At 39.6% G+C, this 26567-nt stretch overlaps 1 protein-coding gene across 1 annotated transcript in view; it reads left to right on the plus strand.

The window, feature by feature from the left end:
* The window catches only part of LOC136050882 (protein unc-13 homolog B-like), a 179898-nt gene that overhangs the window by 18874 nt on the left and 134457 nt on the right, over positions 1-26567 (plus strand). Inside the window, exon 6 of the mRNA XM_065740061.1 lies at positions 14579-14801. Coding sequence (XP_065596133.1) covers positions 14579-14801 — 223 coding nt within the window. The remainder of the gene's footprint in view (positions 1-14578; positions 14802-26567) is intronic.

Raw genomic sequence — 26567 nt, forward strand, 5'->3', positions numbered from 1 at the left:
AGTTCTGATGGTGCCAGAATTGCTGCTGCCTTAACATGGTGCCATAAGAAATCTCAGCCCAGACTAGGTCCTCTAGATTTTCCCACGATTTCGATATTGTCTTAGAAAAGTGAGACCCACAATTATTGACTTAATGCAGAATATGGGCTTCTTACCTATTCTTAAGAGAAGCAGGTAGCTCTGTTCTTGCACAGCAGGTAGTCTCTTCTAGTTAGACAATTCCTGCCTCTTCCTTCATTATACTATTTTATTTTTACCTCTTAGCTTCTGTCCTTCTCTTAGTATTTCTCCTGCCTCAACAAGATCACATGCTGCCAGTTAGTTTAAATTCTGGTGATCCTAAATAATAAGTGGGCCACTGTAGTGCCCATAGATTCCATAATTTCAGAACCAAAGTTCTTAATTTCCAGATTTCTCACTGTTGAATAACTGCAACTGCAGCATCCTCATAATTGGCTTTTATCCACAACCTAAATTTGAATGCAAATTAAAAAGAAAGCAAGCTTTTATTGTCTGGAAATTCACTTTAAATGAAGCAAATGGAAAAAAATGTTATTTGATGACTTACAGTTTATTGACTCAATAAATGTCTTAAGTTATTTACTGTTGTGGGTATAGATTTATTTTCCTTGCATGCTCAACATCATTTCTAACAGAATAAAACTCCATTATATTTCATACATGAGTCACTTTGTCAGTGTTTTAAATGGAACTCTGATTTTGAGCAGACAGCAATCCAAATGATGAGAAAGGCAGAGACAGCAGAGGATGAGAAAGGTACTCTGTATCCTTTGGGAGAATATTTGACTATCTTGGTTAATATCAGCTACTGTAAATACTATGCTATGCCTTTTTCAGACAATTTACAAATCTGGTAGAGAGATAATTTGTTCAGTATAATTCTCAGAAAAGATTATCTACCTACCACTGAATCAACCAGTTTTGCCTGTCCTATTATCTTGTAAACTTTCAGAGAATGCTTTATCTTCCCTTTTCTACATAACTTATATCCTGGAGTCTGTGGTGTTTCCTGTGTATGTATTTCTCTGTGTTTTCTTTCTTTGTCTTCTTCCTGAAGAAGGTAAATTTGTTTCTTGCCTCTGGATTATGAGTTGATGCAACAAGGAAAGAAATAATTGCTTTGATTCATTGTCCTGTCAGTAAAGACAACAGGAGACACCATGACCTTGATCTGCCAGCAGATCAGAGGGGAAGGAGCAAGACAACATCTAGCCCAGAAGAATAAAAAAGAACCCTAAATACTATCCAGAATATGTGTTTCCATGTTTGTAGGCAGGAAAAAAGTCTCACAGCTTTGTTGTTGATCCATGACTTCAGTGTCTTAAAAGCTGACAAAATGTTTTATGCACAGGATAGGAAGGAATAGGTAGCATTTGAAAACAAATCTACGTGTTGTACTGACTGTTCTTGAAAGAAGTCTATTTTGCAAAATGTGTGAGGAAGATTTCTGTTAGCATCTTTATATTAATCACTGTTTTTAAAGAACCAAAAGCTCTTTTCAAGAGTTTTGATAGCTGCTGTCCACTAGTTCTCTTTTTAGGATCTCAGATTCCACTGATGCAGTGGGATGGTTTATACATTCCTCCTCATTAACTGACTTTAATTATGAGATTAAGGTGCTTTCTATAGCATTGATGAGGAGCTTTGCCTGCTTAAAGTACTTGGGAAAAAAAAATTAACCAGCAACAACAATAAAAAAACAAGTCAGTGCCTCTGAAAAAAACAACCTTGCCTCTGTTCCTCAGCCAGCCTGGTACTTCCACACTGATTTCATCTTGTGATTAGGATGCTTTACTGTGGGTGTTAGCATTTTTTTGCCTTCAATGTGCCATTGAATTAGAACTATTGAAACCTGTTCCTACAATTTCAACATCATGGGTGGTACAGTTCTGTCAAAATTGGTAGCACAGTCCTGGGCAAGCCGTGTCTCCTAGAGAATTGGGTGAAGTCTTACTAAAAGGGCTAGTTCGACAGGGCATGCATTTCATCTTGTTTTCAGAATGAAATCGTATGCATCCAGCCTTACATGTAAGTCATTCAAACATGTCGTGCTGATGTTGAACCTTAGAGTTTGTTCTAGTATGAGCATACAGTGTTGCTTTCCACCAGTGTTGAACTGGGTAAACTGAGCTTATTGCAGTGAATACGCTGAAATGAAATCCTGGTATGAGATTTATTTATTTATTTATTTATTTTCCTACTAAGTAACAGTATTGAAAGAAAAATCTAGACTAGGCTTTCAAGTCAATGCGCTATCAAAATTATTTTAAACAGGCTCTAGCTTAATCATTTTAATTGCTCATAGAGGTGCATGATCTGTAATGTTGCAGTGGCAGGCACTGTAGTGTCATCGTGTTCTCCTTGTGATAGAGACATATGCTGTATACATGCTCTATATTTAGATATGCTGTCTATATTTTTGCAAGGTATTTTTTTCTGAGGTTTCTAACATGCTTCTGTGTTTAGAAATAGGAGAGGTTTGCAGCTACCTATAGCATCTGTAGACCAGGCCAGTTTGAGAAGAGTGCTGAAGAGATCAGTGACCATATTAGCCTTCTCAAGGATAGGTGACACTAATGAGTTGCAGTCATTGCAAAGTTGTTCTGTAGAAAAGTACTGGCTGCTATGCCTGGTGCAGGAAGTAAGCCTTACAACAGTCCTCAAAAAATGTTCAGTGTAATTCAAAAGAGGAGATATTAATGACATTTTATTTTTAACTAGGCTAGGCAAAGAATAACAACTTTTGCCAGTACAAACAAAACTACTGTATAAGCTGTTTTGTGGTAGTTTAGCTGATGTGCTGCAAAACAGAGTTCCCTGCCCTCTCTGCTTCTGGGTGACTGATAGCTTCTGTTCCTCTTTGTTCAGGATAAATGTCATCTGGGAAACTTATTTTCGAGTAGTCAGTACCTCATTTGGCTGGAAGCATGATAGGTCTGCTCAAAGGAAAGCAGAATCAAGGCCTTGCTTTAAATGTCTGCCTATAGTTTTAGGCTTAAAGCTTCTGCTTCTGGTTTGAATATGTCTAAGAAAAAACACTGAATATCTGGGAGTTAAAAATACTGGCTATACTAGAAGATTACAGTAACAGTGTTTGACCTGCTGCAGAATTCTGGAGGAGAACAGATATGTGGCTTTAATGCTGATCCTGTAGATAGTTGTTTTCCTAGAGTATGTGCTGTATTCTGAAAGATTTTGACAAGGAAGTGAAACTTGGACTTCTGAATAAATGTAAGTGCTAAATCCCTTCCTGAAATGCTGAACACTGCTAAAAGTGACATATTTTTCTGTAAGTGATAAAAAAAAAAAAAAAAAAAGTAAATGCTTAGTTAATCACTTAGGTTTCGTAATTTGGTTAGTGCTTTTCTTGAGTACTTTTTTTTTTCCTGATGGGATTTTTTAATGGGTTCTGAAACTTCATTAGTCATCCTTTAATGTCATGGCAATAACAGAAAATTAATCTGAAATTTATGAGCATTTATTTTCTGAACTTAAAGGTATCAAACTGATAAGAAAATTAATGCTCAGCTTTGTACTCAAGCCACAGATGTGTCCCTGAATGTGTCCTTGAGCAGTGAGCCTTGCACTGAAAGTCCAAGGTTGAAGCGCAAGAAAAAGAAAGGCATCAGATGTTTTCTCAGCAGTTAGGCAACATTATATTAGCCTTTGTTTTATCCATATAGGTAATGCTAGATAAAAAATTGCAGTCTCACGTTGAATTTCAAAGAGGAGCTTAGGAAACTTTTGCTTGTTCTTTTGTTTACTACTTATCTTAGTGAAGTAGTTGGTGTGCCTAGAAACTAAAAAGACATGACAGATCTGTTACATATTACAGAAGTGGAAGAAATGTTATGAGTTTTCTTTCGCAGCTAAAATTAACCATTACTGGCCAGGTCTTTTGTCTACAATTACGAAATATCCTTGATGATTTGATGGTGATCCAAGCTCTGCTTAAATTCTCAGGTCTGTGCTATTTTGTTTAGCTGCAGTAAAGCTGGCTGGAAAGGCCACTTCATATGCTGAAATTAAAATACTCCAGAATATAAATTGACTACTAATTTCCAGTTAAGTGTGATTGAAAACAGGAAGTACTGAGCAGGTAGGAGAGGCTCTAGTACTCCAGTGCTTGTCCTCATCCCTGCCTGCAACTAACTCATTTCCCCCCTGTGCTTCCTAATCTCTTCCTGGGCAAAGGTTTTATCCCTCATTTGTGGTATTCCAATACTGAATTGGAAAAGGTGATACCTGGTGTGGAAAACCTCTTGGTTATCCTGAAAACTTGATTTGGTTCTAAAAAACTATTTCAGACTTGTATTAATTAAAATGATGTGTGTGCAATTTAGAAAGTAAAACAAATAATGGAATAAAGTAAATCTGTACAGAATGTAAGATTTGTGCATGCTGTGTGGAGGGTATTAGCCAGAAGAAAAGGATACAATAAACCTAGAAAGAAAAAAATGGTCAAGACTTGCCCAGCTCTGTTTGTATTCTATGCACAGAATTTTATCAGCACCAAAGTATTGCAATTTCTGGAGCTCAGTTTGCTTTTATGAACATGTTTAGATCCTCTCTGTCTTTACTCAGCATAGAATATTACAGGAGGATTAAACAATTTATCAGCATGACTGTAAGAAGTGGACAGCAGTGAATTATAATGTTTTGATGGGTGTAGTAGAGCACAACTACTCTTAGAGACTTGTAAACAGCAGCAAAACAAAATGGCATGCAGGAAATCAAATTAGACTGCATTAAAAATGTGGACTATTCTTTTCTACAGTGTCCCTGCTGATCCAGGCTTGACAGTGTGAAGTGGAGTTCCTCCTTGAACAGTTGCATAATTGAGATATAGAGAAAACATATGTTATGTTCAGCTAGCTGTGGGAACTTAAACGTATTTTATAAAACGTGTTAATGACAAGAATGCTGTAGCATCCAAGGCACCAGGCTGCTGGCATCGCTTAGTCCTTAATTGGAGATTTATATGAAACCTCATTTTTCAGTACTGAAGCTTGTGAATAGAAAATACTGTGATAACTGGGTTTCACCTTTGGTATTAAAGAGCTCACAGAATAACTAGTCTGATTTGTCTGTACCATTTATTCCTCTGTTATTATATTTTATTGCTGTATGTTTTAGAATTTTAACTTTCCATGCTCTGTCTGTCTGGACTTCCTGCTATTTTCAAATCAAGTTTGTACAGGCTTAAATTTGTTCCCAAAAGTGATCTGGAAGTTATTTCTTTTCTACTCAAAATGAGGTTATGCTTTTTATTTTTAAAGTTTTTATTTAATCTTTTTTTTTTTTATAAAGCATAAAAACAACTTGAAAAGGCTAAAAGAAGTTCTGTTTTCATTAACCTTCAAAATATCACGACTGTCAGCCCGGGTCTTCTGTGATTATGCTGAAGGACTGAGATACATACTGTTAGCTCCTGAATCTGAAATGAAGCAGCATATGTGTTGAATCTTTAATAAATTCATCTTTTATCCAAAATGTTAGATGCTGAAGTGAAGTGGGTGTTAGTAAAAACAAACAAAAGCAGAGTTTTGAGACTGTGGCAGTAATAATCCCTAAGTCTTTCTTAGTACATCCTCTTTCTGCTTACTCCTATAGTGTTTTTCTTCCTAGTTTGTCCCTAGTTACTATACATACATACATATATAGTTGTATATGGTATGTGTGTGTATATGTATATATATATGTATGTATAACCCAGTTTCTTAATATGTAAACAGTCAGGGACATCACTGTCAGTGTGGGGACTTTTGCCTACAGCAGCTTGTAATATCTCTTCTCCAAGGACATACCTTGGTTCTGAGCTTCATTTTCAGTGCATAGTGGTTTTCTCGTTATTGCTCTGCTGACACACTGGCACTCCTGTGTGCCTTCCTTTTACACACTATCTCACAGAAATGCTTTCTGTGCATTCTTGGAGTTCTGAGACTTTTCTAGGAGTTGGAAGTTATGCGCATGGTGCCAAATTACTCTGAGGCATGGGTATGTTTGGTAGTTTGGTGGTTTGCCATCATCATCATACTGAGGTGTCACCCTGGGGTGACAAGGTGGATACTGAAAAGCTATAACTTGTCTACCGAATTGCTGTTCAACTTCAGCATGAATTTGTTGTCACTCTTCGCATGGAGGGATCTGCTTGCTGTTAGAGAATTAATGTGATTATATGAATCTGAAGGGTGCTGTGAGAGCTCTTGAATTTTGTACCAGTGTATGTCTAGCTAAGAAAGCACTCTTCCTTAATGATGACTTGCATTCATGAAGATAGTTTTTGTGCTATTTCAACTGGTGTGGTGCTTTTATCATTGAGTTACCTTTGCTCTGAAAAGAGGGTAAGAAGAAATGAAAAGGTGAAACAGCTTTTGCCACTTGACTTGCACAGTTCTAGATGAGACTTCAGTTCTGGCTCTTAACCTGAACTCTGCTTTCTGGGACATTCTGTTTGTAATTGTGATAATTTGTGTACCAGAGTAGTGCTTTACTGCTCTTGCTGAGAAGTGTGTTGATAAATATTTTGTCTATTTATGTTAATTAATGCACGATTTCTTAATCTCTAGCAGTCTTAATCTGGACAGTGAACAATAAATCCCCAAACAAATTTAATATAATATTTATAAAGAAAAAGAAAATCTAATTGTCAAGATTGTAATCTATAAGGCATTCTAAATACATGAAAATATGCTTCTTGTGGTTTGCTTTTCTAAGCTTTTTTTTTCCCATTCCTATTTTTTTTTTTTTTGCCATTTGTGTTACATGCAGGCAACTGGAGTTATTTCGGATGGGGAGAGCAGCTGAGTACGTAACAGTTTAATTTCTTTCAAGTTTCTTGATCCTGTAGTGATGCAGCATGCTCCAGGATGAGGAAAGTGGGAATATTCATGCATATAGAAAATCTGTTCTGCTGTATTTTCTTTTACTTTCACTGAACTGAATCTTCATGTTTGTGTGGATGGCTATAAATTTTCTTTTTCTCCGTTGTTTAGCTTTGTTTTGGCTGACTTGCTTGTGCTTTTACTGGAACTTAAGGAGAAGACAGAACTGGAATATTCCTCTTTTCCTGTAAAGATGATTCCAGTTTTCTTCTTGTATGTATTTTCTGCGTTAATCTTCACAGTCATGGAAGCTTATGTCTGTGTTCAGAGTAACTGAAAAACACAAGTGAATCAATAGTGATCGTTTTATTAAAATGCAAAGGTAAGTTGGAAGTGATCAAAGAAATTCCAAAGATTACAGATTTAACAAAATCTGAAAATGGCTAACACCAGTGAGACTGAAGGCTTGCAGGTATTTTAGTGAGTTCAAGCTCAGTGAGGTGGAGTCATGGCAAAAGGCTTTGCTTCAACTATTGCTCATCAGCCCTGAAAAGGTAAATGTTAATACCACTGCTGCATGTTAACTGTAGAGCACTTGAAGACTGTTTGATGTGACAACTTTTGCAGAGGGCCCATGGTCTGAAGTTTTAATTAATTTTCCCAGAAAACATGCATGAAACATCTTTACTTTCTGGAATTCCCACAAGTTGCAACAGGCAGTGCTTCTGATTAAGCTACACTGCATGGCTTCTACTGCCCGTAGGACCTGCAAGGATTGATCTATTGGTACTAAAATGAAGATATCTATTCCTTGTGTCAAAACAAAAAGTGAGTGTGTTGCTGAGGGGAGCATGCAAAGCATAGTGATTGCAGCTGCTGCCAGCAGAAAGGTGATTCTGCCTAATGCTTTTCGCTTTTTAACATGAAGGAATTTGAAAAGGATATTCCTTCTAAAGTCCAGTGATTTAAATCCGGTGCCCAGCTAATCACAGTGAATTTCAAGAATTATATTATTTTCTTTAGGTCCGTACATAGCTAAGAAAGGAAAAATCACATACCTGTTCCTGTGCATTTTCGAAGTCTTCCAGTAGTGACTTCCACTTTCTCCTCTCACAGTATTTTTGTCCTCCTTGGTTGCTTGTCTTTGATCAAACCTCAAATTCATTAAGCATCAAGAGCATTGAATGACTTGTTTTGTTAGTCTTGGGTGTCTCATTCTGTGGGGTTGCTCTCAGATGTGTGATACAATAATTAAGAATTAACAAAACTTTTGTTTTCTACTAAACAATAAATATTACATCCCCACATAGCCTTCTTTTGCCGGTTTTATATGTTTGGGAGAAATGGGGATGCTTAAGCATTGGTTATTCAGGAATGCAGGGGTGTTTTACATACATTATTTTGCTTTTTTTTTTTTGGTATGTTGGTGTGGTTTTTATTTTTTAATATAATTTTTCTTTCTTTTTTTAAAAAGGAACTTGTACTTCCCCCCCACCTCCCTCCCTCCCTTTCATTCTTGCAATATTGTCCTTTTAGAAATTATTTTAGCATCCTGTTAGAGAGGCTTGGATCAACACTTATGATGTTTCCAAGCCAAATCCATTAGTTCATCATTGCCAGGGAAAATACAGGGAAAATAGACTTACAGCTGTAAATTTACAAGTGGTAAGGAAGCAGCAAAAAACAACATGTTTGTAGCTGGAAGATGATTTTCTAAGTGAAAATGTCCTGTAAGAAGTGCACTGCAGTCCAAAGCCATGCTAACTGGATAGAGGGCATTTTGAGAAAGGGGCATCTTGTGCTGCTGACTTGGATTCATATTGAGAAAGGTAAAGAAATAAAGGAGTAAGACAGGTGTTCTGGGTACTCTTTGCACTTCAGAATTTTGGAGTATCAATCCAGTTCTTGACTACTGAGTGTTTCAGCAGCAGAAAGTGTTTATAAGTGGAAAGAAGATCCATGAAATGTGGAAAAAGGGCCTGGCCTGTTGTGAAGAATATAAGAATATTGTCAGGGCCTGTATGGGTGCAACAAAGAATGCTAAGACCAACTCGAAATTTTATCTGTCAAAGGAGGTAAATTATAACAAGAAAAGGATTTTTTTAAAGCATTTCAACAGTAAAAGGAAAACTAGGGAAAATGTGAGTCCAGGGCTAAATGAGGTCAGTGCCCTGGTAGAAGGAGGCAGTGAGAGGTGGAGGCACTGAACTTCTTTGCTTCAGTCTTTTCTACAAAGACTGCCCCTTTGGGAATCCTAGAATCTGGAGGTAAGAGAGAGGGTCTGCAGAATGGAAGACCTCCATTTGGTTGAACAGGAGAGACCATCTAGCCAAAATCAGTATGCACAAACGCACAGATCCTGATGGGATGCTGTCTCCCACAGCATCCTTGTAAAGAAGCTTGGAAAGTGTGGGATAGGTGAGTGGATGGTGAGATTGGTTAAGAATTGTCTCACTGGCAGAGCTCAGAGAATTGTGATCAGTGGCACAGTCCAGACAGAGGCCTGTAACTAGTGGTGTTCCCGAGGTGTTAGTTCTGGGTCTGGTCTTCTTCATCTGTGAACTGAATGAGGGGATAAAGTCCACCCTCAGCAAGTTTGCTGATGGCATGAAGCTGGGAGGGGTGGATGACACACCAGAAGGTTGTGCAGACTTTCAGTGGAGATTTGAGTGTAGAGTTTTTGATTTGACAGACTGGAGATTTGGGTGTAGAGGAAGCTTATGAGGTTCAACTGTAGAGTCATGCACTTGGGGGAAAATAACCACATGCATCAGTATAAGCTAATGGATGACTTGCTGGAGAGGAGCTCTGCAGAGAAGGATATAGGTGTTTTTGTGGACAACAGGCAGACCATGAGCCAGCAGTGTGTCCTGGTGGCCAAGAGTGCCAGTGGTATCCTGGGTTGCATTAAAAAGAGCGTGGCCAGCAGGTCAAGGGCAGTGATCCTCCTCCTTTCTTGTGGTCCTGGTGAGGCCACATCTGGAGTATTATGTTCAAGTCCAGACTCTTCAGTTTAAAAAAAAAACCCAAACACACGGAAGTCTCCTAGAAGTCCAGCAGAGGGCTAAAAGATGATAAAGCACCTGAAACATGTCCCTTTCAAGGAAAGGCTGAGTAACCTGGGTCTGTTCAGCCTGGAGAAAAGAAGACTGAGAGGGGATCTGATCAATGATTACAAATATCTAAAGTGCAGGAGGCAACTGAACAAGGCTAGACTATTCTCAGTGGTTTGTAGTGATAGGAAAAAGAGCAATGTCCATAGAATGATCCATACAAATACGTAGAAGAACTTTACTACGAGGGTGAGAGAGCACTGGAGCAGGCTGCCCAGAGAGGTTGTGGAGTCTCCTTCATTGGAGATATTCAAGACCCATCTGGACTTTTACCTGTGTGACTTATTGTAGGGAACGTGCTTTAGCAGGGGAGTTGAACTTGTTAATCTGTAGAGGTCCCTTCCAGCCCTTACAATTCTGTGATTCTACACATGGAAAAACAGTGTTATGAAAGCCCTCAGTCTGAAATCTGAATGTTTCTAACTTGGTGTCTTAAAATTGTTCATGTTTTTAATGAATTTTAAGTGATGAAGGTGTTAAGATAGACTAATGACCTACAATGTTGCACTTAAATTGATGCTGAAATCTTTTTGAATTTTTAGGTTGCAGAGCTATTAAAGAGCTTCAGAAACATGTCCTTGTGTCCTTTCATTATTTCTGCCTCCCTGGGCCTCCATTACTTTCATAGTCCTCTTTAGCCTTCAATGCATTTTAATTACAAGATTTTTGAAAGGCTGCATGGTTGTTAAAAGTGACTAATGTTTCAGGAAACATTATTGGGTTCTGAGACTTGATTAATGAAAGATTGTTATAAGCTTTTGTGAAAACAATTTAAATGGATGCAGAGTGGGGAAGATGAGATACAAAGGCCTTGCTGTGATGCTGACAGAACTCTTCTGGACTTGGGCTGCAAGTCGTGTATTCCATCAGTAATATTTAATCTCTTTTACCCTGGCCTTATAAAAAATAGACAAAAGCTGCGAGAAGCTCAGTGTTTTATTTTGGAGAAGTAGTGGGCTTTTGGGGATACAGAACCTTGCATGAACCTCCTCCTTCCTTGTACTTGAGCATGATGTTTTTATTGAAATTTTTACTCAGGCTTATGTGATGAGTACAGCTGGTGTGACAGGACTGCTTAAAGTGGTTCTGAGGTCAGTATATGAAAGTTGTTGTATAGTACCCTGCGGCAGTGGTATAATAACTTTTTGAGGCAGAAGAGGATTAATAAGGTTTACAGGATGCAGTTTGCTTCAGAGAAGAGGGTTCTCTGGACAGACTTTGCTATCCCCTTTTATTTCTTTTCCACTGTTTATAATATCCTTCTGTGTGATGTTGCTGTCAAATAGGTTTTCTTCTTACAGTCCATATATGCATGAATATTCAATTACTAAACATGAACAGCATGCTTCTGCCCTGCCCTCCAGCCCTACCCCCCACTCTTTTAGCAGTGGGTCCAGTGACCATGAATCTGTTTTCATCCCTTGAGAACTCTTTTGGACATGTAGAATTTCTCAAAGTGGGTTAAAAAAACTACTGACTGTGTTTTTGTTGTTATGTGTCTGGTTATGAATTAACTGATCTTCACAGACTTAGGTTAAGCTACAACTTTCTCAATGGAAGGCTTGGTATGTCATCTATTTGAAGAAGATGGTGCTTGAACTTACCATATCACGTGTTATGTTCTGTTGTAGATATTTTGCTGAAATGTGGGTTGTAAGGCCTGGAGCCCAACTTTTGAAGGGATGCAATATGCATAAATCTGCTTCTGCAAGTTTTTGTCAGTCTCTTGTTTAAATAAAATGTTAAGTAAGTGCCAAGGCTGTTAACAAATGGGATTATCACCATGTACACGCACTTCAGAGCATACTTTCTTGCAGAGAGAATGTGTGCTGAAAGTCAGATGTGGTCCAGATTTTGGTGTTTTTAATCAGGCTAAGCAATGTCTTCATTTGTGAATATTTCAGTTAAATAGAGATTGCTCATAAGGTAGGTGCAGTTCTGTGTGAATACGTTTCTGGGATTGGCCCTTATTTATGAATCAGTCATTGCTGACCAGTTCTGCCTAGTATATAGCAGCTAGTATTTAACAGCTACAGATACTGCAAATGTAAGGAATGTGCATCAAAGAAACCCACGTGTTCCTGCCTCACTGATGTTGTGGCTTCAAAGTGATGTAAGTATTAGTTCCTGTAGAAAGAGAATCCAGCTGCCATACAATAGTCATCCAGGAGGATGCCCTGCCACTGTCCTTGTACTGTCACGGTGGGAATTGGGTTAAGTAGCTGGCTTAGGCTGGCAACCAGCCCCTTCCACAGTTCAGAAAGGTTCTGGTGAATTAAGGTCTCTGACCATGCTCACTGCTTATGGAGGCTAGAGTCAGCACAGAACATGGAGGAACGTGAAGCCATGGTCAGCACATGGTGTTTCCAAGCACCTTAAGTATGGAGAAAAACAGTGAGACAATTGGTTGATGTGTCCCAATAGTGCAAAATGTAGGATGTAATGATTTGTTAACAAGACCAGGTAGTGTCTTTGCTTACAGCCAGAGAATTCAGAATTCCCTGAACCCTATCAGCTGGCATGAGCTGATGGAATTTGGAATTCCCTGAGCCTATCAGCTGATCCAGAGAAGCTGTGCCCTGCTTCCTGCTGATCTGCCACATAGCCACAATCATGTGTTACCACACCCTGATTATAAGTTTAGTCCAGTATTAGCAAATCACTGGATTTACTATAATTTCAATCTGGATGATAGTGCTACTGATTTGTACTTGCTACTGTACTGTTGTGGTGAGATGGTTTATTTCTAAAGCTGTTGGTTTGGTGCCCGTTACCATATCCCAGACTTATAACAGTGGATCTTCCTTAAGCCCCTGCAAGAGCTTAGAGTGATCTGGAAGAGATTTGCACCATACCAGAGTTAGGCTTTACTTTAAATGTGATTTGTATCTGATGGAAAGAAGAAACTAACTGGGCAGCAAAGTGAGGCATTGAGCCTGCTTTGGCAAGGGGTTGGACTAGATGATCTGTAGAGGTCCCTTCCAACCCCTACAATTCTGATTCTGTGATTAAAAACTCTTGTGAGACAGTACTTCTGTCCCAATAAAAGTAACTCCTATACATTAGAGAGTAGTGATTGAAGCATTCAGCGATGACACTGCTCATCCAGTGTGATAACTTTCATTCCACTGCTCACTAGCCTTCTGAGGGTGGAGTGTGCTACATGACCCATCAGCCCTTTCTCCGTGAACTGAACATGTGATGTTTTTCAGAGGGTTTTGGCACTCTGGCATATCAAATCACTTTTGTCAAACACATCTTCAGTGTTTCTGCTAAGCGCTGAACTGTGTTAAAACTGATGGACATTGCAATTTTAATAAAACTAAACAAAACAATGGATGATTGCTATTCATTTTTATTCAATTGACTAGAGACTGACAAGAACTATGCAGCACTTAGGCTGCTAAAATGCTGGAAGCTTATTTCTGCTTTCAAGGTGGACAATCTGATTGAACTGACGGTAGTTATGTGAGTAGAGCCAGGCATTTCAGGCCATTTGTAAGTTGCAAACGTTTTCTACTGATGTTGTTTTCTATTTTTCCACCCACTTTAGGGCATTGTAACCTTGATGTAACTTTGCTCAATTGTGAAAAAGTGCAGAAAACATTATTAAGAACAAACATTATCTTGGATTAAAAAAAATAGAAATTGAGTTAGAGAGGTGGGAAGCACCAGTGGAAGAAAAAGTTTAAGACTTTTTTTTTTTCTGTAAATACCTAGCATGAAAACAGCACTTTTATTTTTTTGCTCAGCCTTATGGTGATTGGCTGTGTAGGGCACGTGTCACTGGTTAGCTTACCAGAGGGAGCTTTAATGTGATTGTCCTTAATCAAGCTTTTGGTGGTGGATGGAGTGAATAATGGCTGAGCTTTGTTTTCCTGATCAAGCATGGTGATGGTGCACTCCACTGATATGGCATGGGTGTGTGTATTTCACTTAAGCTTGCTAAGATATCTTTGCATTCTGCACAGCCTAATGCAGTTATACACCAATATTGTGGTTTTAATTTTTTTCCTGTCTGTAACAGTGTTCTCTTTTTCTGAAGGACTATCAAGCAGAAATACCTCTCTGGAGAAAGGGGTTCGTGGGAAGGGAGCTTTTAGATTCGTGAAGGCTTAGGGTTGACTACTAAGTTTAACAGGCTGATGTACGTTCTCAAATTTCCTAGAGCACTGGAAAAGGATGCTGAGAGATGTTCTTATCTCAAAAAGGAGGACTGGTTTCTAGGGAAGAACTCCCCTGTTTGAAGATTATTTGCTCCCCAACATCTAAATTTTGGCAGCAGGGAGAAACCTGAAAGTTGTGAAGATGGGATTGTTTTTCTTTTCTTTGTCGTTGCTTTGTTTTGTTTTAAAATAAAATTGTCTTAATCTACCTATTGTGCATAATAAAGGAAAAATGAAGTCCTATGGCAGGAAGTGGGAAAGGAGGGTGTAGAGGCAATTACTGGGATTCCTCAGTACATACTGGGAGAGCCAGAGGTTATAACCAGCTACCAGCTGGATATCCACGCATTGCAGGGCTAGTCTCTTATTGTAGCTTTTTAAAAACAAAATGGGCTTCGCTGTCCAATCAAGGCAACTTCAAAGAGCCATACCCTTAACTGCTTTTTTTTCTTAGCCTTTGAAGATGCTGACAGTGCTGTGGATGATCGAGACAGTGACTATCGCAGTGAGACCAGCAACAGCATTCCTCCTCCATACCACACGACTGCGCAGCCCAATGCCTCTGTGCACCAGTTCACTGTGCCATCACGCCTGCAGCAGCAAGGGGTCATGCGGGATTCCTGTGCTGACTCCTTGCAGAATTACAGTGTGGATTATCAGGAACATGTGGCCATCAGGTGGGTGCTGCGTTTTGGGCAGCTATACTTTTCTCGTTGATCTTCCCCATCTGAACCTGAAGGTGCTGAACTATCAGAGGTCGTATTGGTATGAATGCAAGGGTGGCTTCTGCCCCAGGTGTGGAAGGAAGAGGTATTTTCTTAAGTACTGCTGGAGCTGCGGTTGCTGGATTGTGTATGCAACATAACAGATAATTTTCTTACCTCATCACTTTTGATAAGAATGTTCATGTTTCCTGAAGCCTGAACCTGAGTTCAGTAGCCTTAATTCATTTATGGCTGAGGCTAAATTCTGACTTCTTTTGGCTTTAATAGTAAAAGCTGAAGTTTAACGGTAGCTTTTGAAGTTGTCACTGTTATTGAAATTTAATGCAAGTGAGTTTACTTGGTGCTTTCTTGTTAGGTATTTCTTAAATACCTAAAGTAAGCAAGGTACTGCCTTTTCCATGCTATTCTACACCACTGGTTTGCAGTCATAAAATTACTGAAGATGTTAATGAGCCTGGAAAGATAAGCTTTTTCTTTATAGAAGAGCCAATGTGTTTGTAGCTTGACATTGCTAAGAAACACTTCTGGTTTGAATTATTAAAGCATACCAAGATAGATTTTTTAAAAATATATTGTTTTGTTTTTGTTTTTGTTTCCTGAATGATTGGATATGAAAGTATCAGGACTGATAAAGTTTATTTTAAAACTAAGAACCTGCTCTCATCTAAGACTATTTTCACTCCAGAAAGGCAATTCTCAGTTGATGGTTAATTCCCTCTTAGTGTTGTTGTTCCCCTGTGCATTTTCTATGTGCTCAACCAGATTTTTTGCTACATATTTAATCTTAAAATGTAGGAAATGCTAATAAGCTTTCTTAAGAATCTCCATAGGATTCTCTTTTTTATGAGAAAAATATTTCTAAGCAGAGCCGGGTGGGAAAAAACCAAACAAACAACAAACTTTAGTGAATCTTAAATATTTTCAAAACTCAATTGTAGCAGAGTATTACAAAAGCAGAATGTTTGACTTTTGTTCCTGTCAGCTCTGTGTGCCTTGGACCAGGCAGTCGCTTGATGAAGGTCCTGGCAGACTGCAGTTCATGATTGCTGAAGAAATTACAGTTTGTAGAAGGCTGTCCTGGGCAGACCCAGAGGAATGAGAAAAGGTTCAGCTAGAACTTGTCTTGAATTAAATAAAAATTTGTCTATGCCAAAATGCTCCAACTGGAACCAACTGAAATAACTTGTGTTTTTGTTTTGTTTTTTTTTAACAACATTTGGCTTTGACTGGAAAAATTCTCATCCTCTTTTCCACCTTTAAAACATGATTATGTTCAATTGACAGAGAGTTAGGTATTTTATTCCTCCTTCGCTAAAGGATAATTATGACTGTTCTTGCCTGACCTGAAGAACATTTTGTTTCCAGCAGCCAATCTGACTTCAGAATAGCAGATGTCTTCCCCACCAATAAATCTATTTATTTCTTTATTTTATTTTAGTGCTAACTTGCCATGTTCATTTTGTGTAACCATGTGTCCTCCATGTCTCCTTGCTCTTGCCCTGTTTACTTCCAAGGCGATATGATAGCATAGATTCCATTGTGAGTGGCCGAACTGACCTAGAGTCCACATCTGTGTCTAGTCAAATGACAAGCCGCCAGTGCTCACTAGGGAGCAGGCACTCTCTAGATCTGTCTGATAGGTGGGTTAATCTCTTTGCAGCCTGTGTGCTTGTCTCCTTGTTCTTGCTCTTGAAGTTGTCTGGTGATATATTTTGGCTGATTTTTGCTGTTTGCCTTGGCTGTATTTCAGATCTGTAGTAGTTTAGTGCCTGGCTGATGATGTCATTTTTCTCCTCTGAAGTGCTGGACTTCTTGTCATTGCTTTCTTTCTAATAAAAGAAATGCAGGAGAAACTCTCATCATGGGAGGAACTCAATTAGAAAAGAAAATAATTATTTGTTGCCTAAATTAGCCAAATGTTGGTTCAGCTTGTACAGCTAATGGCTCTTCAAGCATTTGTATAGCACTCATTTCTTTCAGCTGAGACTTGGAAATACTTGATCTAACTTGAGTAACTATGGTGGCCCTGTGAATCTTTTCAGTTTTATCAGCTTTTTAGAGACTGTCACTTCCATTATGGATTTAAAAGTGCAACCAAGAAGTGTAGTAAGTGTTCTAAACTATGTGCAACAGAACTCTTTCAAATAAATGAGTATCTTTCCAATTAGCATGTTAGATAATGCTGGTGGAAATGAGGCACTAAAGCAGTAATAGTGAAAATGCAATTATCTATTTCTCTTTCAGTGCTATCCCATCAACCCACCAGCATCATACAGTGGGGTGCTCCAGGCAAATTCAGGCTATCAAGGTGAAGACATAGTGTATTAGCAGTATCCATACAATGCCCATGTGCCCTTTGCCATTTCCCTTCTCTTGCTCTGCTCTTTTGGTGTCAGGGCACATGTGCATTCATGCTCCTTAGTTTTTAACAATGACATAAGGCTGTGCATCTTTAAATAAGTGTTTTGATTTTTTACATCCATTTTCTACCTGTTCATTTCTATGTAGGCTGGTAGGAATTCTCCTTGTAAGATTCAGACAAAGACAAAATCCCTTTCTTCTAGTCTGAGCAATGGTGATAATCCTTCTGATCCCGGGCTAGGAATTAAACCAGAAATCCCAAGGATCGTATACCCAGGTTTCTAGGCATCTTCATCTGGCTTGACAGCAAAACTTAATCTGTTCTCTCACAATGGGCAAGTATGGACTGCTGGACCTATTTAGATGCATCATAAATGGGGAAGTGCAGATTCTGACTGGCAGTGGGCTAATATCCATCACCAATGTGTTGCTTTGTCTTCTGACCAAGCAGCAATCCCCCAGATCTTCATTTTGCATTGAGAGGAGATAGCCACTGTGTACATACGTGGGCAGCATGCTGGAGAACAAGTTTCCCTGGCCTCAGCACTTTCATGCTGTCCTCTACCTATAACAGATTTAGGGGATCAGATACCCAAATAAATGACCTTTCTCTGCGCAGAGTTATGTCTGCTTGCTCATCAGGCAGCTTGGTATCATATCCAGAGTAGCTACAGCCATGAGCTCAGCTGTTGCTAGTTGAGGTTGGGGGTCTAACGCTTGATTTGCCCACACTGCAGAGTGTCCTCAAAGAGAGTGCATTAACTGTGGTTGAAAGCACTCTTAGCAAAGAGTATTGGTGGCATAGCTGGAGCTCCCCATGTTGCTGGTGTGCACAGTTTGCATTTTGTCCCCTTTCTCCTCTTACTGAGAGTTCAGTGACTCCTGAGTCTGTGCACATGTTCAGTGTTCTTCAGCCACTCTCAGAGGAAACAAAGTGCCTTGTGGGCTGTATGAATACTGCTAAAACAAAGTCTGCTTCCTAGAGTGACCAAAATGCATGCATAGCATAGTGAAATGATGTGCGTGGGCACTGTATCTCAAAGTAGTCCTGTTACTGTAATAAGTGACTGTTTAAGCATGACTAAAAAAGTAACAGCAGCGTACTGGTACAGCCAAGGCTGTGTGCCCTTACTTGATCACAAAATGCTGTTCTCTCTCAAATAGGAATTTCTAAATGTAACCAGTGGAATATCATAACCCATACTACTTTTTTTAACAATTTGATTGACAGGTTTTCAGTTTTCTTCTATCTGAATGTTTCTCACTTTTATTTAATGCATGTTTTCCATTACTATTTTTTCTGTCCCTTCTGAACCTTTTTTTATAAACATGTTCCCTTTTCCTTTTTCTTTTCTTCTGTCTTTCTTTCTTTCTTTCTTTTTTTTTTCTTGCTGCCTTTCTATCTTTCCCTCCCACACTCTTTTTTCATCTTAGACAAGGATCTCTAGCTAGAAATGACAGAGTCAGGATCATTCCAAGTAATTCTGAAGATGGAGAAGAAGAACAGGAGAGTAACTATGAAGAACTAGGAAAACTTCTAATAGAGGAATTCTTAGAAAAGAATCTTAGAAGTAGAAGTTGGCAGGAAACAAACATTAAAAAGATGCAAACTCTCTCAAAAAGGGAAAATTTCAATCACTGTGAAAAATCAAGATATTGCCAAAATGTGTGTGTGGAGTCAGGATCTGTAGATGTCCCAAGATATCCTCAGGAGTATGACACAATAGACAGGAGAAGGAAGAAGAAACTGCGATACAACAGTCTTGAGGAGAGTGAACAAATGATCCTCCAAAGTAGTGTTGGTCTGCAGTATCCTAGAGAGAAAAAAATATATTTCAATGGTGTGGCAACTAATTCTGAACCTAATGATGATTTCCCAGTGTATGATAGAAAAGGAAAACATACTCTCAGCTCTGAAAATAAAGAACAGTTGCCTGCTTATCCCATCCTGCGCCCATACAAAAATGGCTTAATGGTTAAAAGCAGCAAGTTGCCCAACAAGCGTGGAGTGAACCATGAGAGCTCACTTCACCTCAGTAATGGTGAAGATATTAAACACGTAGGGCTGTCAGATAATGCTTTTATGCCTCTGAATATCCTTGAGGAATTTGACAGCAGTGCTTCTGATGAGTTCCAGTACTCACCTGTTTCAGATGATGAAATTGAAGAACTGGCTATTCTTTCACAAACATGGCATGATTCTGACATCAGCCATTTGAGAGACTTCACTGTTACTTATCCTGCAAATTCAGAGTCCCAGTTGAAGGCCGGCTGTGATAAAAAACAACGGACTAAAGGGAGCAAGCATGGTCATTCTGTTCAAGACTTGACACTGTCTCCTGTTGAAGAACCCAATGAGGAGTATGTAGACACGATGGATGAACTTCAGTGTCTTGTAGAAACAGTTTCAGAATATTTGGCTGAAAAGGAGGAGGAGATCAACAAATTTGCTACACTGCCAGAGATGAGAAAAAGCTCTGAGTGCATGACGCTGAAGCAGGGTAGTGCTGATAATTTAGTAGAAGCCAGTAAGTCTGAACAGACCAAACAACCTGCTGCAGAGGAGAGTACCAAGAGCAAATCTGAGTCTCTCCCAGACTTGTCAGGTGTGAAGAATACTGTGAATTCTCTTTTCAGCTCTTTGACTGAAAAGGTGGGGTCAAGCACAAAGCAGCTCACAGCCTCTGTTGAAAAGCTTGTTTCTTCCACTCCAGAGAAGACAGAAGCCAGAACCTCATCTGCAAGTGGAATCTCAAATGTGTTTTCTGGTAAGCCTAAAAGTGAGAGCGTATCTTCTGGCACGACACCGGATAGTGAAGCTGATGCTAAGTTCTCCATACACTCTTTGCTACCATCCCAGGTGAGTGGTGATAAAAGAGCCCAGAATGTAAACTCCACCAAGCAAGAAACCACAAAGGTGGACAGTCGGGCTTCCACACAGCAATCACAGGAAACTACCACCAGCAGCCAGCAGAACCAGCATTCAGTTATGAATTCTGTTCTAGGCATGTTTAAACCTCTGAAGATCTTCTCTGAGAAGGAAGTGCCAAAACAAGAAGTCGTAAAAGAGGAGCATGCCAAGGAGGAGAGTCATGCTGTGAAACCTGGTGAGGCAAACAGAAGTGAGAGAGCATCTGGACAAATGGCAGCCAATATGGTTCCAGAGATACAGCTGAATGAGAGTAGAAGCGAGGCAGGGGTAAACACAAATAGCACTTCTGTGTCTTCCATCTTTGGCAGGCTCACAAACTCAGTCAGTTCCTTCAGTCTGAAAGCCAATTTTGATGGTCTCTTGGCTCCAAAGCAGCAGGATGTGCCACAGAAGCAGTCACAACTACATAGTGTTACAAGTCAGCCAGATGTCACTGTAAAAGAGGGTACACACACTGCCAGGGAGAAGCCTCCTGCAAATCATTTAGGGAATCAGCATGCGACAGGTCATGAACTGGGAAAGAAGCAAAACAGAGGTAATACAGAACTTCATTCAAAGCCTCAAGATCAGAATACAGCATCTGAAAGCTTTTTCAGCCCACTCAAAAAGTCTTTCAGCCAGTTGTTGCTTCCTTCTGCCGAACCAGAGCAGAAAGAAAATGTTTCTGGGCTTTCTAAAGGCCATAAGTCTGAGGAGGATGTAAGACAAGACAGTTCAAGTGAAGAACACTCATTTTCTTTTACCAAGAATCTTCCTTTTTTCAGTGGGTTGAATACTTCAGACAAGAAGGAAAATGCAAAAGAGAAAGGCAGCTTTATTCCTTCATTATTTAAATTTTCCTCTGCAGGAAATCTAGCAACTTCCAAGGACCACACAGGTCATCACAGTTCTGGTGATATTTCCTTGCTTGAACACAAAGACAGTAATTCACAAGAGGCTGTTTCATTAAAATCTACCTCTGTTCCAATTTTATCAGACAGTAAGGAAGAACTTATGCAAAGAAAATACATTAATAAAGAATCTAGTACCCAAGAAAACAGAAATAAATACCAGAAAAGTGCCTCTGTTATCTGTAAGGTTACGGGAGAGATACAGGAAACTAAGAGTGTTCAGGGAGATCCTAGAAATGTAAAAGGAGGTTTAACAAGAGAAGGTGTAAATGCAGACTTAAATCACAGCTCAGTTGAATCCATTTCTTCAGATAGAGTGACAGAAGCTGCAAGTGCAGATGATAAGCAGAAGAAGCACACACCAGGTTTTCTTTCTGGATTTCTTCACATTTCTTCCAATGAAAACACAGACAATACTCAAGAGTTGATTGTAAAAAGTGAGAATGATGGCCAAAAAAGCAGTTCCGGATTATTTTCTGGCTTATTTAAATTTGCTTCAAGTGAAAATGTGTCTGAATATAAGCAAGATAAGGTGAAACCAAGCTCTTTAGGTTTCATGAAGCTTTTTGATAGAAGTGAGGATTCTAGCTCAGAGAAAAAACCTGTCGACTCAGCAATAACTTCTGATACTCAAAGCAGCACTGTAGAAAAGCAGGAGTCTTCTAGCTTCTTGAAAAACATCCTTCCCAAACCAAAAGAGAAACTAGATAATGTGAAAATGATAGAATCTTCCAAAGCTACTGATCACCAGACCAGCACAAATGTAAATAAGACAACTGAGCGTTCTGTATTCCCTCTTGCCCTAAATCCTGAAGCCAAAGTGCAGGACTTATCTGGAAAGTCAGTAAATAATAAGCGTGTCTCTTATCAGGATACAGAATCTAAAATTCTTCCACCCTTATTAAACAATGGATCGAATGAATTTCTTAATTTGACAAATAAAAAACGCAGTCTTACAGAGCAATACTCAGCATATCAGGAAACAAGTCATCATTCTAGTTTTGAATGGGAATATGAAGTGGGGGAAATTGTTGACTCTCGTAAAATAGCACTGCCGGTTTACTATGTATTAAATCAGAACTCTGTTCTTCCCCCTCAGTTCTTGGACTGGCCTGAAAATGACGTAGTAGTGAATCTCTGTAAAAAGGATGGAAATGCAAATGTGATGGATTGGCAGTGTAATGCCAATTTTGATGTACAGAGTTCGGATTTAAGTATGATATCATATGAGTCATTTGACCAATTAATGTTTCAAGATATTTACTCAGAAGAAAATGATGCATGGACTACTAATTCTGTCAGTGAAAATTACAGTAAATTTCCACCATTTGAAAGGGATGGCAGTTATTCTTTTGAAGAGTTGCCCATGGATTTAAGCTACTCTTCTGGCTGTGATGGAACTGTGTGGACTCTCATTGACCAAGAGACTTTAAGTATAGATGAGAACTTTATGTACTCGTCATATAGCCAAGATTATCAGGAGTGGCTGATGATGCTCGAGCAGGGTGTATGGTGGCCATCAGAAGATGGTGACTGTGGATACTACATGTATAGTGATAGCCAGTATGTATATTCACTGCTTACTGACCCCACTGGGCAGTATGTCTACGTTTGTGCTCCTGAAACCTATTCTCACCCAGACTGCTGGGATTACAATTTTCAGATGGGTGCCATTCCAAGAGCTGTGCTGGAAGACAACACTGTTGCTGTTTGTGGTTTTAAAGTCCCTCTTGGCAGCGAAGATGAGCTGTTTTGGTTTGCTGAAGAAGAGTGTTTAGATGATTATACAATGAATAAACCTCTGGATTTGTCAGTAGCTTTGCAGAGGAGTGATCAGTTGATGAACATGAATTTGGAGACGTTTTCACAGATGTTTGAAGAGTCTATTTATTCTCAGAGAGACCAGCCACTAGACTTCTCAGGTTACAAGCTTCAAAAACTTAAAGTTGATTTTAGACCTGACAAGGAAACCCAAAATTATTCAGAGGAGACACCACTAACCCTTGATCTTAGAACACATTCCAGAGGGACTTCTGATAAATCATTAAGTAAGGACATTCACACCAAGGAATTGGATAAGCCTGCCCCTGCAACAGCTGGTGGGGGTGGATCATCAGGATTCTTTGGTTTCCATCTGTTTCAGTCTTCTAAAGCTGAAGAAACTGCGGCAACTACTGAAAAAGTAGCAGAAGCAAAAAAGACTGAAGAAGATAAGAAAACACCAGTGAACAAAGTTACCTCTTTATTTTCAGCATTGGGTGGACTGATTGGAAAGTCTTCAGGACCTGACTCTGAGACAGCTGATGATTCTTCCTTAAAGAGAACAGATATACTGTCAAAATCATCTGAAAACAAACCTAATATTTTATCACTTGTACCAAATAGGAAGTTAGATGAGGCACAGGCAGGGCAAAAGTTTCCTGTTACATCAGAACTAAGAAGAAATACTTCATCAGAACTAAATTCAGAAACTTCTAGAAATGAAAAGCTGGAATTAAATCAGAATGAAAACATCTGTATTAAAAAAACTGGATTAACAAAATCTCCTTCTCAAATGAGCCAAACTGCTCCAGATGGCAAGCCTGTAAGAGAAGAACGACCTGCTAAAGCAAAGCTGGCTTCCAGGCACCTTGAACGACATGTAACTATTAATGAATCCAGTCAGTCACAGCCAAATCAGAGCCGCTCAGCCCCTGAGCCTGAGGAAACATTATTTAAAAGTGCCCTGAAACTGTTCAGTCTTGGAGAAGATTCTCCAGTGAACTCAACAACCAACAAACCCCAAACTTCAGGATTTTTTGACTTCTTCAAAACACAAGTAAGCAAAGAACCACAGCCATCACCAAAACTGGAAAGAAGTCAGAATGATAAACCAGAAAAGGTGATGCATCCAGAACAGAAGGAAGCTTCCAGTATCTCATCACTGTTTGGATCCCTTGGAGATCTCTTTAAAGTGGAAGCTGTGTCTTCTCAACCAACCCCAAGTGCTGCTACTCTGCCAAAAACACATAGTAGAACTGTGGCAGAACCAAGACAAAAAACTGAAAAGTCAGGTGGTCACCAGAGTGCCAGTATGCCGTGTTTGTCCTCCACTCCTAAGGAAGGTATGGGAACAGAAAGTGTGGACAGGCAGATGTTTGCTAGCCCTAGCAGAAAAGCTGAGGAGGGTTCTCGTGAGAATAAGGCAGTGCCTCCTGAAGATACTCTAGGTCCCAAAATAAGTCAGTTGACCCAATCAGCTGTGCCGCAGAGCAGCATGCCCACAGCTTTGCCAAAGCAACAAGGAGGAAATTGTATAGGTGGTTCAGTTAATCAGACGAAACCAAGGCCAGATCAGACCCCTAAAGAATCAGGATTTAGTTTACCATTCAGCTTTTCTGATATCACTGCTTCAAAATCACAGCCAGCTCAGCCAGCTGGTAGGAGCATATTCTCGTTCTTCACTGGATCAGATGAATCCAAGCCTCCAGCACCCACTGCTGCTCCTGCTGGTTCAAAGCAGCAAGAATCAGAGGGTCTGTTTCGTCTGCCCTCCTTCTTTTCCAGTGGTCCAACTGCTGAGAAGTCCACACCTCAAAGAAGTACTAGCTTTAGTTTCTTCAATTTAACATCCTTTTTGGATGAAAAGCCACAAACTGTACCAGGACAAGAGACTAATGCAAAACCAGCTAAACCAGTAAATTCTAAGTCATCTATAAAGCAAAGTATTTCCACTGATTCTGGTATCAAAACTACCAGGCAACAAGATACAGACATTAAAAAAGAAGCAGATATTGTTGCAGCAGTGACTGGCAAACAAATGTTTAATAATGTCACTGTGACTGAAAATAAATCAGAAATGTTGTCAGTGCAAAACACAGGAAGCGTTGGTGGGGTAGTTGAAGAAAGCAACTTAAAAAAGCTTCTACAAACTGATGACACCATTGTAATCAATTCAGCTGCTTCTGGTCCTTCATGTCAGACTTCCAGTGTGCAGGAGCATTCCCAGGGCGAGCAGGCTATTTCCTTAGGGGCAGAAGAATGTGCACAGAGTAGCATAGGAAAGACAGACACCACTGCATTTCCTATTGATAAAGAAGAGCCGCATTCTTCAGAAGAACAAGTTTCTGAAAATAAAGATTACAGTCCAGCCATAAATGACAAAATGGATTCCTTTGATATAAAAGACTCAAATAGTACAACTGACATAAAAAATGAAGTTGTCTCTGAAGAAGTATGTGCACAGCGTGAGTTGCCAAAATATAAATTACCCAAAGAAACTCCTGGAGACAGGTTACAACAGGCACAAGAGCTGCGCTCTCTTTCTAAAATGCCAGAGACATCAAATTTGCAAAGCAAACCTAAGGAACCTGAGGGCGATAAGTCAGTTCTGGATTCCTCAGTTGAAATTTTTTCAAGTTTCATGACAAAAATGAAACCGCCCAAAACCTTGTCTGGTTTCTTTTCCCAGCCTCAAGCTTCTGCGCCTCCTACTGCACAGAAAAAGAGCTCCTCTTTCTTTGGTTTCTCTTCCCTCCCAAGTGGCCCAGCACCAACTTTCACAAATGATCTCTTTGGCATCTTTAAAGGTCCAAAAGAATCTCCAAAAGAGATGCCTCCACAATCCACTCCTAAACCTCAAGGCAATAGAACGAAAGACATTATTGAGTCTGTTCCAGCAAAAGACTCTAAGAAGGCAGAAGATACAACTGCAGCCAAAGAGTCTAAGAGAGATGCTATAAGCTCTCAGAATCGGGATGTATTCCCTGTTTCAGAAGAAAACTCTACAAAAGAATCTTCCATGAAAAAAGAAAATGAAGAAAACAGGAACTCAGAAACCTGTAAAGAGGAATCTTTGAGGATCAGTCCAGAAGCAGCAGCTGCTAGTGAAAATCAAGACCTGGAGGCTCTGCAGTTGGCTAGTGATGCGCAGCCCTCTGAAGTGGTAGATGCTAAATCACGGGAATCTGATTTCAGTAATGCAGCTCATACAGAGCAGACTGAGGCCACAGAACAGACTGATGTAAATCCATGCCAAATAGATGTGTCTTCACACAGATTGGAGGAACAAGGCTCTTCTACAGAAAAGGCATCTGTTGACTTCCTTCATACTGGCTCTAGTGATGGTCCTGAACTGGAAATTGAAGCCTCACTTAATGAGGAAGGCACAAGCCTTTCCCAGTTGAGTGAGAGTGCTGCAATTGAATCAGAGCCTGCTGTTATGGAAAACCAGACTAATGCTGGTATTGATCAACCAGACATGAACAGTAGTTGCAGGAGAGAACCTCTAGCTCCAGCTGATGAGCCCAGTGCTCATCTACCCCATCTGGATGAAGAGAAAACAAGTGAGGTACAACAGCAGTCTTCTAAACAAGAGGAACATCTGTCAATTAATGAGATACACTTGGAAGAAATCCCTTCCATAGGTGACTTGAGGAAAGAGGGTAAGCCTAGTACTAACATTCCTTCAGATGCAAACAGTAGTAAAACAGTCTTTGAAATACCAAGCATGCCCAATTTGCCAAAATTCAGCTTCATGTCATCTGCTGATAGTGG

Source organism: Cyrtonyx montezumae, unplaced genomic scaffold, assembly GCF_038088225.1.
Source record: "Cyrtonyx montezumae isolate F1298 unplaced genomic scaffold, pur_monq_1.0 scaffold_25, whole genome shotgun sequence".
NCBI lineage: Eukaryota > Metazoa > Chordata > Aves > Galliformes > Odontophoridae > Cyrtonyx > Cyrtonyx montezumae.